The sequence below is a fragment of the Ranitomeya variabilis genome, chromosome 3 (genome assembly GCF_051348905.1).
Source record: "Ranitomeya variabilis isolate aRanVar5 chromosome 3, aRanVar5.hap1, whole genome shotgun sequence".
Lineage (NCBI taxonomy): Eukaryota > Metazoa > Chordata > Amphibia > Anura > Dendrobatidae > Ranitomeya > Ranitomeya variabilis.
In genome coordinates this window covers 253,991,738-254,006,105 of record NC_135234.1, presented here as the reverse complement: position 1 = coordinate 254,006,105, position 14,368 = coordinate 253,991,738, and the positions used below count along the sequence as shown (strand labels likewise).

Below are 14,368 nucleotides of genomic sequence, written 5' to 3'. Positions count from 1 at the left end.
ATGGATTTGTTGGGGAATTGGGAGCCAGTGGAGGGATTTGCAGAGGGGAGACACAGGGGAGTAGTGAGGAGATCGGGGATTAGCCGAGGAGCAGAGTTGAGGACAGACTGGAGTGGTGCAAGAGAGTTAGCGGGGAGGCCACAGAGGAGGGTGTTGCAGTAGTCGAGGCGGGAGATGATGAGGGCATGCACAAGAGTTTTAGTAGATTGTGGGACGAATTAGGGATGGATTCTGGCGATATTTTTGAGTTGGAAGCGACAGTAGGTGGCAAGAGTTTGGACATGCGGTTTGAAGGACAGGGCAGAGTCAAGAGTTACCCCCGAGGCAGCGGATTTCAGGTGCAGAAGAGAGCGTGATGCCGTTTACCATAATAGACAGATCAGGTAGGGGGGATACGCGAGATGGGGAAAAGATGATGAGTTCGGTTTTGTATACATTGAATTTTAGGAAGCGAGAGGTAAAGAAGGAGGATATAGCTGATAGACACTCCGGGATTCTGGACAGCAGAGAGGTGACATCTGGGCCAGAGAGGTAGATCTGAGTGCCGTCCGCATACAGGTGATACTGGAAGCCATAGGACTTTATGAGTTGTCCTAGGCCAAGGGTATAGATGGAAAATAGTAGGGGCCCTAGGACAGAGCCTTGAGGGACTCCAACAGAGAGAGGACGGGATGAGGAGGTAGTGTGGGAGTGGGAAATGCTTAATGTGCGGTCAGAAAGGTATGATAAATCCAGGACAGGGCAAGGTCTTTAATGGTACACTTGTACAAAGTCAGAAATTTTGTAGGATTACAGTCAGATGTATGTGTTACCTATTATACTAAACAGGTGATAATGACCATTATTTTCATGTGAACAGTAGATTGAATGATAGGTATTAACTGAAACAGAATCAGCTGTGTAGGAGGCTTAAAATTTAGGGAGGGACAGCCAAACTCTGCTACAAAGGTGAGGTTCTTAAAGACAGTTTCATGTCATAGGGTCATACACTGTGCAGAGAAACAAGACACAAGGTACATCAGCTAGGTCTTGTCAAGGCAAAGACTTCAAAACAGACTGAGATTTCAACATGAGCTGTTCAAGCTCTTTTAAAGAAGCATATAAAATGGGCAACATTGAATATTGGCCACAACCAATGGGACTCGGCTAGACCCATATACATGTCCAGAAGTGGTGTTAATGGAAGAGTTGCAGCCAAATACCCATACATTCGACATAGAAAAAAGGCCAAGTGACTCAACAATGTATAAAAACATTAAGGACTGAAATGAATAAAAATAGCAGTTCTGGACTAAACATTTAAAATGTGAAATATTTGGAACACCCTCCCTGAATTCCTTCAAAATCTGTGCACAAGTGTACCTAGAAGAATTAATGTTGCTTTCAAGGGAAAGTATGATCACACCAAACATTGATTTGATTTAGATTTCTCTTTCTTTCATTCACTTTGCTTTTTGTTAATTCATAAAAATAAATTATTAAAGCTATGTTCCCACGTTGCGTTTTTTGAAGTGTTTTTTTTTCTGCAAACAAGACCTTCTCTAAATGGAAGTGAAAATGCATCATATAAAACAAAACTTACTTACTGTATATGTTTTTGCTGTGATTTATTAGTGCAGATGTGTGATTTGTCTGCAGTGCAGGTTTAATAAATTTTGTTTTAGCCACCAAAATGCAGCAAAATATGCTGAAAAAGTGCAGTAAAACCTGTTATTTTTATGTTGCAACATTTTTATAACACATCTTTATTTACCTTTTCTATAGAAGCACGCAGGAAGTTGTCAAGAAGATGACGGGCTTCTGTCAAGGAACAGGAACTGATAACAACTGAGGTGTCTGTTGAGTCCAGATCTTCCTACAAAATATTTAAATATATATCCATGAAAAAAAATTCTTAAGCCTTTTTAAATGATCAGAATTTGTTATACATTAAGTTTTTAGAAATTATATCCATCATTCTTTTACCACTTTTTTAATATATACATGTTTTTATATATTCAACATATTATTTAGTCAGGGGATGTTTAATAAGCTTAAATGAGCTGAATTCACTCTCTACTACTGTTGTGTCCCATGAATGGGAACAGCTTGTTGTGGGTTTTCTATGTTATGCTTTGTATTTTGTTGTTGCTAGGCAGAAGCCCTGCCTTTTGAAGTTTGTCCCTTCTCCTCCCCTGTAATTATTGATGTTAGCCCTTGCTCCTCCCCTCTTCCCCATTATTAGTTTGCTGTAGCCATATTTGGATTTACATGTATACTTCTCTGTTTGGGATTACTCTTTCCACATGCTAAATTGTACTAAATACAAGATTTTCAAATAAAATCAACTCTGTTTCTCCTGGACTCTTATGACAAGTCAGTGTGGCCAAGTTGGAACTATCTGAGGACGCTTTGCATGTGAGTACAACAATCATACAGTTATCTACAGTTATCTAAGATTGATGGCTAAGGGTTTACAAACTCAACTGCCTTGAAGAGTCAGAATAATTACACCAACTAGCAGATACAAATACTGGCTAAGTAGCTAAGTGGGCCTTAAAAGTGCTCGTAAGTCTATAGCTCCCAACCGTCCCGAAATCAGTGGGACTGTCCTGGTGCATCAGGGCTTTGTCCTAACTTTCCCTCCCTCACTTCTCTGTGCAAAGTCTTTGTTGCTCTGTAATCCCTCCTTGAGGGGTGGGACCGACATCTCTCACGCTTACAATTAATTAAACAATTTTCTTCTTTTCTGGTAATGTGGTCTCCCCAGGAATCAAACCCACAACCGCCATCATTACAGGCAGTTGTTAAAGCTATGAGATACCGCCTATACAGTTAAATATGGAAGAATTGTGTATACGGTACTTGAAGATGCATTGCAGGCAGTGAACCCAAAGGCCGATTATCCTGGTACATAGCAATACATCTATACATAGCAGTGCAAGGCTATGTCCTTCTGTTCTAGATTCTTATTCTTATTATTTATTTATATAGCACCATTGATTGGTGCTGTACATGAGAAGGGGTTAGGGTATGTGCACACGTCAGGATTTCTTGCAGAAATTTCCAGAAGAAAACCTGCATATTTTTTTTGCGTTTTTTTCCCGTTTTTTTTTAGCATTTTGCAAGCGCAATTAGCTTGCAGAATGCTAAAGTTTTCCAAGCGATCTGTAGCATCGCTTGGAAAACTGACTGACAGGTTGGTCACACTTGTCAAACATACTGTTTGACAAGTGTGACCAACTTTTTACTATAGATGCTGCTTATGCAGCATCAATAGTAAAAAGATATCATGTTAAAAATAACAAAAAAATAAAAAAAATGGTTATACTCACCCTCTGCAGACAGCCGATCTCCTCAGCGGCGTCTCCTCTCCTCCACCCTGGGTACCAACCGCACAGATCTGCTTACTTCCCACATGGTGGGCAGAGCCACATGCAGAAAGTAAGCAGATCAATGCATTCCTAGGTGTGCGGAATCCCCGCAATTCCGCAAATTTAATGAACATGTTGCTTTTTTTTCCGCGATGCGATTTTTTCATGGAAAAAAAATGCAACATTTGCACAAGAAATGCGGAATACACTTAAAATAATGGGAGGCATATGTAAGCGTTTTTCTCGCGTTTTTATCACGTTTTTATAGCGAAAAAACGCAAAAAATACTGAACGTGTGCACATGGCCTTTCATTCAAATTACAGATATCACTTACAGTAAGCAAACTAACAATTACAGACTGATATAGAGAGGTGAGGATCCTGCCCTTGCGGGCTTACATTCTACAGAATGGTGGAAATGGAGTCAATAGGTTGAGGGTTGTAGGAGCACCAGTGTTGGTGAAGCGGTAGCTTCAGTAGTGGTGAGGAGGCAGCGGGGTCAGTTCAGGCTGTAGGCTTTCCTGAAGAGGTGGGTTTTCAGGTTCCGTCTGAAGGATCCGAATGTGGTTGATAGTCGGATATGTTGGGACAAAGAATTCCAGAGGATGGGGGATATTCTGGAGAAGTCTTGGAGGCGGTTGGGTGAGGAGCGGATAAGTGTGGAGGAGAGAAGGAGGTCTTGGGAGGACCGGAAATTACGTGAGGGAAGATATCGGGAGATTAGTTCTGAGATATATGGAGGACACAGGTTATGGATGGCTTTGTAGGTCAGTATTAGTAATTTGAACTGGATACGCTGAGAGAATGTGAGCCAGTGAAGAGATTTGCAGAGAGGGGAAGCGGAGGAGTAGCGAGGAGAGAGATGAATTATTCGGACAGCAGAATTAAGGATGGACTGGAGAGGTGCAAGGGTGTTAGCAGGAAGGCCACAGAAAAGGAGGTTGCAGTAATGAAGGCGGGAGATGATGAGGGCATGCACAAGCATTTTAGTAGATTGACGGTTGATGAAAGGACGGATTCTGGAGATATTTTTGAGCTGGAGGCGACAGGAGGTGGTGAGAGCTTGGATGTGCGGTTTGAAGGACAGGGCAGAGTCAAGGGTTACTCCGAGGCAGCGGACTTCAGGTACGGGGGAAAGCGTGATGTCATTAATTGCGATAGATAGGTCAGGTATGGAAGATCTATGAGATGGAGGAAAGATGATGAGTTCAGATTTGTCCACAATTAGTTTGAGAAAGCTAGAGGAGAAGAAGGAGGATATGGCTGATAGACACTCCGGGATTCTGGACAGCAGAAAGGTGACGTCTGGTTCAGAAAGGTAGATCTGAGTGTCATCAGCATAAAGGTGGTACTGGAATCCATGGGACTTTATGAGTTGTCCCAGGCCAAGTGTGTAGATTGAGAAGAGTAGGGGTCCTAGAACAGAGCCTTGGGGGACTCCAACAGAGAGAAGGTGGGATGAGGAGGTAGTGTGGGAGTGGGAAACGCTGAATGTGCGGTTGTAAAGGTATGAGGAGATCCAGGATAGGGCGAGATCTTTGATGCCAAAGGAAGAGAGGATCTATAGTAAGAGGCAGTGGTCAACTGTGTCAAAAGCAGAGGACAGGTCTAGAAGGAGGAGTACAGAGTATTGTCCGTTAGCTTTGGCTGTAAGTAGGTCATTAGTGATTTTGGTCAGGGCTGTCTCAGTTGAGTGATGGGGCGGAAACCAGATTGTAGATTGTCAAAGAGAAAGTTAGATGAGAGGTGGGAGGAAAGTTCAGCGTGGACGTGCTGCTCCAGGAGTTTGGAAGCGAATGGGAGCAGCGATATAGGGCTATAGCTGGACATAGCTGTTGGGTTGAGGGTTGGCTCTTTAAGGATAGGCGTGATTGTGGCATGTTTGAAAGCAGAAGGGACGGTGCCAGAAGTTAGTGATAGGATGAAGAGGTGGATTAGGGATGGGATAAGTGTGGTGGTGAAGTTGGGGAGGAGGTGGGATGGGATGGGGTCAAGCGCACAGGTGGTGAGGTGCGATTTGGAAAGGAGACAATTAAGCCCCCCCTTAAGTGATCTTGGAGAGGGAGGTTATGGGGTTTGGGCATTGGTCTGAAATACAAAGATGGTTGTGGTGGTTGAACAATGAAGACTTGCCTTGATTGGTCGATCTTATTTTTAAAGTGTGTGGCAAAGTCCTCAGCAGAGATGAGGGAGGTTGGAGGGGGCAGTGGGGGGCGGAGGAGGGAGTTAAAAGTTTTGAATAACTGTTTGGGGTTGTAGGATAGGGAGGATACGAGGGTTGTGAAGTAGGCCTGTTTAGCAGAGGTGAAAGCAGATTTAAAAGCGAGTGTTGCCTGTTTGAACGCAGTGAAGTCGTCTTGCAAATGTGTTTTCTTCCAATGCCGCTCTACAACCCTGGACAGTTGCCGGAGCTTTTCAGTGGGGTTATTGTGCCAGGGTTGTCTATTGATATGTCGCACTCTGCCATGAATGAGAGGGGCGACCGTGTCAATAGCTGATGCGAGAGTGGCATTGTAGAAAGAAGTGGCAGTGTCTGTGTCATGGAGAGGGGATATGGATGTCAATGGTAGGATAGAGTCAGAGAGCGTGTGGGAGTCTAGGTGTGCAAGGTTTCTGCGGGGATGCGCATGTTGCTGGACATGGGTGACCGGTGAGGAGGACAGGGATGAAAAAGTGAGCAGATGGTGGTCAGATAGAGGGGGAGGGGAAGTGGTGAAGTTGGATAGAGAGCAGAGACGGGTGAAGACCAGGTCTAATGTATGTCCGCCTGTGTGAGTGGCTGCGGAGGACCACTGAATAAGTCGAAAAGATGAAGTAAGGGACAGAAGTTTGGAGGCTGTTGACTGAGGGGTATCAATTGGGATGTTGAAGTCGCCATGATGATGATGGGAATGTCAGCAGAGAGAAAGTGAAGAAGCCAGGTGGAGAATTGGTCAATAAAGGCAGTGGCTGGTCCTGGAGGTCAGTATATGATGGCCACTTGGAGGTTGGAGGGAGAGTAGATGCGGACAGAGTGGACTTCAAAAGAGGGAAGGATAAGGGAGGGTAGAGGTGGGATTGGGTTAAAGGTGCAGTTAGAAGAAAGGAGAAGACCCACTCCTCCACCATGCCTGTTGCCGGGGTGAGGGGTGTGGGTGAAGTGGAGGCCGCCGTAACATAGCGCAGCAGGGGAAGCGGTGTCAGAGGGTGTTAGCCATGTTTCTGTGAGGCCAAGGAAGGCAAGCTTGTGAGAGATAAAAAGGTAATGAATCACATGAAGCTTATTGCAGATTGAGCGGGCATTCCAGAGTGCTCCAGAGAGAGGGAGCAGGAGGGTGGGCGTCAGGGGCACGGGTTTTATGTTGGAAGTAGTTCGTATTAGATAGGGAGGGGTAGTCATGGGAGGTGTGGGCTGTGGGGGGCCAGGATTGGGAGATATGTCACCAGCAGTGAGGAGAAGCAGGTGGGAGAAGGAGAGTGGCCGGCTTGTTTTGTGTTTTATTAGGACAGATTTGAGGTTGAGTCCTAATATTGGGACCCTATCTCAAATCACACTTAGCATTAGATCGGGACACGAGTGTTAGGTGTCGAGTTCCCAACGCTGCACAGGGGGAATCTCGAACCTCCTCCGCTGCAGTCTCCCATTCTTTATCTGCAGTGGAGCCTGCTCAGCTGAGACGTCGGTCCCAGCGTCTGGCTCAGTCAGATACTGTGCGCTTGGTTACTGCTGATCTTTCAGGCTCAGCCATTGTAATCAGCACTGTTCAGCGGCAAGCAGACGCTCCTGGGACTAAGTCCTGCTTTTCCTCTACTGAGCATGCCCAAGGGACGACCTCTCAATGGAGGTCGGGGGACACATACTCAGGTCCTTTAGCAGCTCCTATGGGACCACGAGGAAAGTCCAGGAGAGCTTCCTCTATAAAAGGTTTGCATGGCCGCACGGCCATGCGCTAATATAATTCAGTATTTGTGTATGTGTGGATGTATGCCTGTTCTGGTGAAAGCTCCGAATCATTCCCATGCCTAGAGTTGTTGAATGCTCGTGATTTTTGTAGCTGTGTAGCGCCAGATAGTGCCATTCAGCCCCAGGCACAAAATATACTGTGTCTATCCTGCAGTGACCGCCGCTGCGGTACTGTATGTACTCTGTGCGGCTATCTTTAGTGTCTCCTGACAATCTGTCAGTTTAGGGTGGGAACTCCCGTTTGATCCCAGCATCTGACTCAGGGCGTCCTCAGGCACGGATTCAAAAGTCACCGAGGGTCACGGCGGGATCAACCACCAGCATAGTGGGGGTGAGTTGCAGGGATCCCACTAGTATCCAATTGCTGCGCCCTGTGAATGCTAACAGGGCACAGCGTTATCTTTAATCTCGGTGACTCTGTGAAGCAACAGAGTTCGCTCCTATACAGACCGGGTGACGGTACCCGTGTCTATTCAGGTGTAGTACCGCCATATAGTGCCGTCATTTACAAGCAGCAGGTTCCACTCCTGCACGCTGGACCCCGTGCTGCGAACGCACCTATACTATCTCTATATTTACTCGGTGCGTTCCGCCAGCCCTAACAGTATACTAGCGCCAGGGTCTGGCTAGTAATGGTGGATGATCAGCGTCTACAACGGTACATCTAGCAGCTGGAGGGTAGGTTGGCGGTTCTTGAGCGCACAACCTCGGCTGTGGATGTCACAACAGTCGCTGTTCAGGCTGCTAGCATAGCTGCAGCCAGTTTGTCCACTGCCACCCCTGCTCCGACTTTATCCCGTCTCCCGTTACCAGACAAGTTTGCTGGTAACATTAAGCTGTGTCAGGGATTCGTGCGTCAGTGTGCTATACATCTAGAGCTCCTGTCTGCACGTTTTCCAATGGAACGGGCTAAAGTGAGATTTATTTTATCCCTTCTGTCGGGCAGGGCGTTGGAGTGGGCAACGCCGCTGTGGAAGCGCGATGATCGTGTGGTGCAGAGTGCTCCTCGCTTCTTGGACTCTCTAAAACAGGTCTTTATGGGACCTCATGTCACCCATGATATGGCGCTCCAACTGCTGGCATTGACACAGGGCTCGTCCATGCTCAGTCAATTCGCCGTCCACTTCCGGTCTTTGGCATCTGAGCTGGAGTGGCCGGATAAAGTCCTTATCCCGGTGTTTTGGAAGGGACTGGCTGACCATGTGAAGGACGCCGTGGCCACCAGGGAGATTCCTGCAACACTGGAGGAGCTTATAACTATTTCCACCTGCATCGACCTTCGTTTTAACGAACGAAGGTTGGAGCGAACCCAGTGTAGGCAGAGGTTCCGGTTGGCTCCTACCTTCGCCACTCCTCTGGAATCTCCTGTTCAGGCATCTGAGTCCCATGAGGCCATGGAGGTAGGACATTATGCCAAGAAATGTCCCCAGCGGTCGGGAAACGACCATGTCTAGTAACCGTAGGAGGAGGTTTACTAGACTGTCGTGATCTCAATGGCAAGAGATCATAGCATCAGCATATATAGGAACTAGCTCTTGGAAGATGGAAACTGAGCTGACCATGAACTAAACCTAACGCACAACTAGCAGTGGCCGGGTAGCATGCCTACGTTGATTCTAGATGCCCATCACCAGCCGGAGGACTAAATAAAGCTAGCAGAGGAAAATATTAGTCCTAGCTCACCTCTAGAGAAATACCCCGAAAGGAGACAGAGGCCCCCCACATGTATTGGCGGTGAATCAAGATGAAATAACAAACGTAGTATGAAAATAGGTTTAGCAAATTTGAGGTCCACTTACTACATAGCAGAAGACAGAAAGGACACTTTCATGGTCAGCTGAAAACCCTATCAAAACACCATCCAGAAATTACTTTAAAACTCTGGCATTAACTCATAACACCAGAGTGGCAATTCCTGTTCACAAGAGCTTTCCAGACACAGTAACGAAACTACAGCTGTGAACTGGAACAAAAATGCAAAAACAAACATGGACAAGAGTCCAACTTATCTAGTAGTTGTCTAGGAGCAGGAACAAGCACAGAGAGGCTTCTGATAACATTGTTGACCGGCAAGCAACTAACAGAGCAGCAAGGTTATATAGCGACTCCCACATCTTGATGGGAACAGGTGAACAGAGGAGATGAAGACACCAGTTCAATTCCACCAGTAGCCACCGGGGGAGCCCAGAATCCAAATTCACAACAGTACCCCCCCCCTCAAGGAGGGGGCACCGAACCCTCACCAGAACCACCAGGGCGATCAGGATGGGCCCTATGAAAGGCACGAACCAGATCAGAGGCATGAACATCAGATGCATTCACCCAAGAATTATCCTCCTGGCCGTATCCCTTCCACTTGACCAGATACTGGAGTCTCCGTCTGGAAACACGAGAGTCTAAGATTTTCTCCACAACGTACTCCAACTCACCCTCAACCAACACCGGAGCAGGAGGCTCAACGGAAGGCACAACCGGTACCTCATACCTGCGCAATAATGACCGATGAAAAACGTTATGAATAGAAAAGGATGCAGGGAGGTCCAAACGGAAGGAAACAGGGTTAAGAATCTCCAATATCTTATAAGGGCCGATGAACCGAGGCTTAAACTTAGGAGAAGAGACCCTCATAGGGACAAAACGAGAAGACAACCACACCAAGTCCCCAACACGAAGACGAGGACCAACACGACGACGGCGGTTAGCAAAAAGCTGAGTCTTCTCCTGGGACAACCTCAAATTGTCCACCACCTGCCCCCAGATCTGATGCAATCTCTCCACCACAGCATCCACTCCAGGACAATCCGAAGATTCCACCTGACCAGAGGAAAATCGAGGATGAAACCCCGAATTACAGAAAAACGGGGACACCAAAGTGGCAGAGCTGGCCCGATTATTAAGAGCGAACTCCGCCAATGGCAAAAAAGCAACCCAATCATCCTGGTCAGCAGACACAAAGCACCTCAGATATGTCTCCAGGGTCTGATTAATCCGCTCAGTCTGGCCATTCGTCTGAGGATGGAAAGCGGACGAAAAAGATAAATCTATGCCCATCCTAGCACAGAATGCCCGCCAAAATCTAGACACGAATTGGGTCCCTCTGTCAGAAACGATATTCTCAGGAATACCATGCAAACGAACAACATTTTGAAAAAACAGAGGAACCAACTCGGAAGAAGAAGGCAACTTGGGCAGAGGAACCAAATGGACCATCTTAGAGAAACGGTCACACACCACCCAGATGACAGACATCTTCTGAGAAACAGGCAGATCTGAAATAAAATCCATCGAGATGTGCGTCCAAGGCCTCTTAGGAATAGGCAAGGGCAACAACAATCCACTAGCCCGAGAACAACAAGGCTTGGCCCGAGCACAAACGTCACAAGACTGCACAAAGCCTCGCACATCTCGTGACAGGGAAGGCCACCAGAAGGACCTTGCCACCAAATCCCTGGTACCAAAAATGCCAGGATGACCTGCCAACGCAGAAGAATGAACCTCAGAGATGACTCTACTGGTCCAATCATCAGGAACAAACAGTTTATCAGGTGGGCAACGATCAGGTCTATCCGCCTGAAACTCCTGCAAGGCCCGCCGCAGGTCTGGAGAAACGGCTGACAATACCACTCCATCCTTAAGGATACCTGTGGGCTCAGAGTTACCAGGCGAGTCAGGCTCAAAACTCCTAGAAAGGGCATCCGCCTTAACATTCTTAGAACCCGGTAGGTATGACACCACAAAATTAAACCGAGAGAAAAATAATGACCAGGGCGCCTGTCTAGGATTCAGGCGCCTGGCGGTCTCAAGATAAATCAAATTTTTGTGGTCAGTCAATACCACCACCTGATGTCTGGCCCCCTCAAGCCAATGGCGCCACTCCTCAAAAGCCCACTTCATGGCCAAAAGCTCCCGATTCCCAACATCATAATTCCGCTCAGCGGGCGAAAATTTACGGGAAAAGAAGGCACAAGGCCTCATCACGGAGCAGTCAGAACTTTTCTGCGACAACACTGCCCCAGCTCCGATCTCAGAAGCGTCGACCTCAACCTGAAAAGGTAGAGCAACATCAGGCTGACGCAACACAGGGGCAGAGGAAAAACGGCGCTTAAGCTCCCGAAAGGCCTCCACAGCATCAGGGGACCAATCAGCAACATCAGCACCCTTCTTAGTCAAATCGGTCAATGGCTTAGCAATATCCGAAAAACCAGCAATAAATCGACGATAAAAGTTAGCAAAGCCCAAAAATTTCTGAAGACTCTTAAGAGAAGAGGGCTGCGTCCAATCACAAATAGCTTGAACCTTGACAGGATCCATTTCAATGGAAGAGGGGGAAAAAATATATCCCAAAAAGGAAATCCTCTGTACCCCAAAAACACACTTAGAACCCTTCACACACAAAGAATTAGACCGCAAAACCTGAAAAACCCTCCTGACTTGCTGGACATGAGAGTCCCAGTCATCCGAAAAAATCAGAATATCATCCAGATACACAATCATAAATTTATCCAAATAATCGCGAAAAATATCATGCATAAAGGACTGGAAAACTGACGGAGCATTTGAAAGACCAAAAGGCATCACTAAATACTCAAAGTGGCCCTCGGGCGTATTAAATGCGGTTTTCCACTCATCCCCCTGCCTGATTCGCACCAAATTATACGCCCCACGAAGGTCAATCTTAGAGAACCACTTGGCCCCCTTTATGCGAGCAAACAAATCAGTCAGCAACGGCAATGGGTATTGATATTTAACAGTGATTTTATTCAAAAGCCGATAATCAATACATGGTCTCAAAGAGCCGTCTTTTTTTGACACAAAGAAAAAACCGGCTCCTAAGGGAGATGACGATGGACGAATATGTCCCTTTTCCAAGGACTCCTTTATATATTCACGCATAGCAGCATGTTCAGGCACAGACAGATTAAATAAACGACCCTTTGGGTATTTACTACCCGGGATTAAATCTATGGCACAATCGCACTCTCGGTGCGGAGGTAACGAACCAAGCTTGGATTCTTCAAAGACGTCACGATAGTCAGACAGGAACTCAGGAATTTCAGAGGGAATAGATGATGAAATGGAAACCACAGGTACATCCCCATGAGCCCCCTTACATCCCCAGCTCAACACAGACATAGCTTTCCAGTCGAGGACTGGGTTGTGAGATTGCAGCCAAGGCAATCCTAGCACCAAATCATCATGTAGATTATACAGCACCAGAAAGCGAATAATCTCCTGGTGATCCGGATTAATACGCATAGTTACTTGTGTCCAGTATTGTGGTTTATTATTAGCCAATGGGGTGGAGTCAATCCCCTTCAGAGGAATAGGAGTCTCCAAAGGCTCTAAATCATACCCACAGCGTTTGGCAAAGGACCAATCCATAAGACTCAAAGCGGCGCCAGAGTCGACATAGGCGTCCGTGGTAATAGATGACAAAGAGCAAATCAGGGTCACAGATAGAATAAACTTAGACGGTAAGGTGCAAATGGAAACAGATTTACCAAGCTTTTTAGTGCGCTTAGAGCATGCTGATATAACATGAGTAGAATCACCACAATAGAAACACAACCCATTTTTCCGTCTAAAATTCTGCCGCTCGCTTCGGGACAGAATTCTATCACACTGCATACTCTCTGGCGATTTCTCAGTGGACACTGCCAGATGGTGCACTGGTTTGCGCTCCCGCAAACGCCTATCGATCTGAATAGCCATTGTCATGGACTCATTCAGACCCGCAGGCACAGGGAACCCCACCATAACATCCTTAATGGCATCAGAGAGACCCTCTCTGAAAGTCGCCGCCAGGGCGCACTCATTCCACTGAGTAAGCACAGACCATTTACGGAATCTTTGGCAGTAAATGTCCACTTCATCTTGCCCCTGAGATAGGGACATCAAAGTTGTTTCTGCCTGAAGCTCCAAATGAGGTTCGTCATAAAGCAACCCCAAGGCCAGAAAAAACGCATCCACATTGAGCAACGCAGGATCCCCTGGTGTCAATGAAAAAGCCCAGTCTTGAGGGTCGCCCCGGAGCAAGGAAATCACAATCCTGACCTGCTGTGCAGGATCTCCGGCAGAGCGAGATTTCAGGGACAAAAATAATTTGCAATTATTTCGAAAATTCTGAAACCCAGATCTATTCCCCGAGAAAAATTCCGGCAAAGGAATTCTCGGCTCAGATACAGGTGCATGACAAACAAAATCTTGCAAATTTTGTACCTTCGTGGCGAGATTATTCAAACCTGCAGTTACACTCTGAAGATCCATTGCAAACAGGTGAACACAGAGCCATTCAAAGGAAAGAAAAGGAAAAAAAAAAAAAAAAATTTCAGCAGACTACTTATTTCTCTCCTTTCTCAGCCAAGGACTTTAACCCTTTTGTGGGCCGGTCAAACTGTCGTGATCTCAATGGCAAGAGATCATAGCATCAGCATATATAGGAACTAGCTCTTGGAAGATGGAAACTGAGCTGACCATGAACTAAACCTAACGCACAACTAGCAGTGGCCGGGTAGCATGCCTACGTTGATTCTAGATGCCCATCACCAGCCGGAGGACTAAATAAAGCTAGCAGAGGAAAATATTAGTCCTAGCTCACCTCTAGAGAAATACCCCGAAAGGAGACAGAGGCCCCCCACATGTATTGGCGGTGAATCAAGATGAAATAACAAACGTAGTATGAAAATAGGTTTAGCAAATTTGAGGTCCACTTACTACATAGCAGAAGACAGAAAGGACACTTTCATGGTCAGCTGAAAACCCTATCAAAACACCATCCAGAAATTACTTTAAAACTCTGGCATTAACTCATAACACCAGTGGCAATTCCTGTTCACAAGAGCTTTCCAGACACAGTAACGAAACTACAGCTGTGAACTGGAACAAAAATGCAAAAACAAACATGGACAAGAGTCCAACTTATCTAGTAGTTGTCTAGGAGCAGGAACAAGCACAGAGAGGCTTCTGATAACATTGTTGACCGGCAAGCAACTAACAGAGCAGCAAGGTTATATAGCGACTCCCACATCTTGATGGGAACAGGTGAACAGAGGAGATGAAGACACCAGTTCAA

The 14,368-nt window shown here is 46.4% G+C and overlaps 1 protein-coding gene across 2 annotated transcripts in view; it reads right to left on the bottom strand.

Moving 5' to 3' along the window:
- The window catches only part of KIF21B (kinesin family member 21B), a 637,471-nt gene that overhangs the window by 318,519 nt on the left and 304,584 nt on the right, over positions 1–14,368 (bottom strand). For both annotated transcript variants that reach the window (XM_077295392.1, XM_077295391.1), the window contains exon 21: positions 1,754–1,855. In XM_077295392.1, coding sequence (XP_077151507.1) covers positions 1,754–1,855 — 102 coding nt within the window. The remainder of the gene's footprint in view (positions 1–1,753; positions 1,856–14,368) is intronic.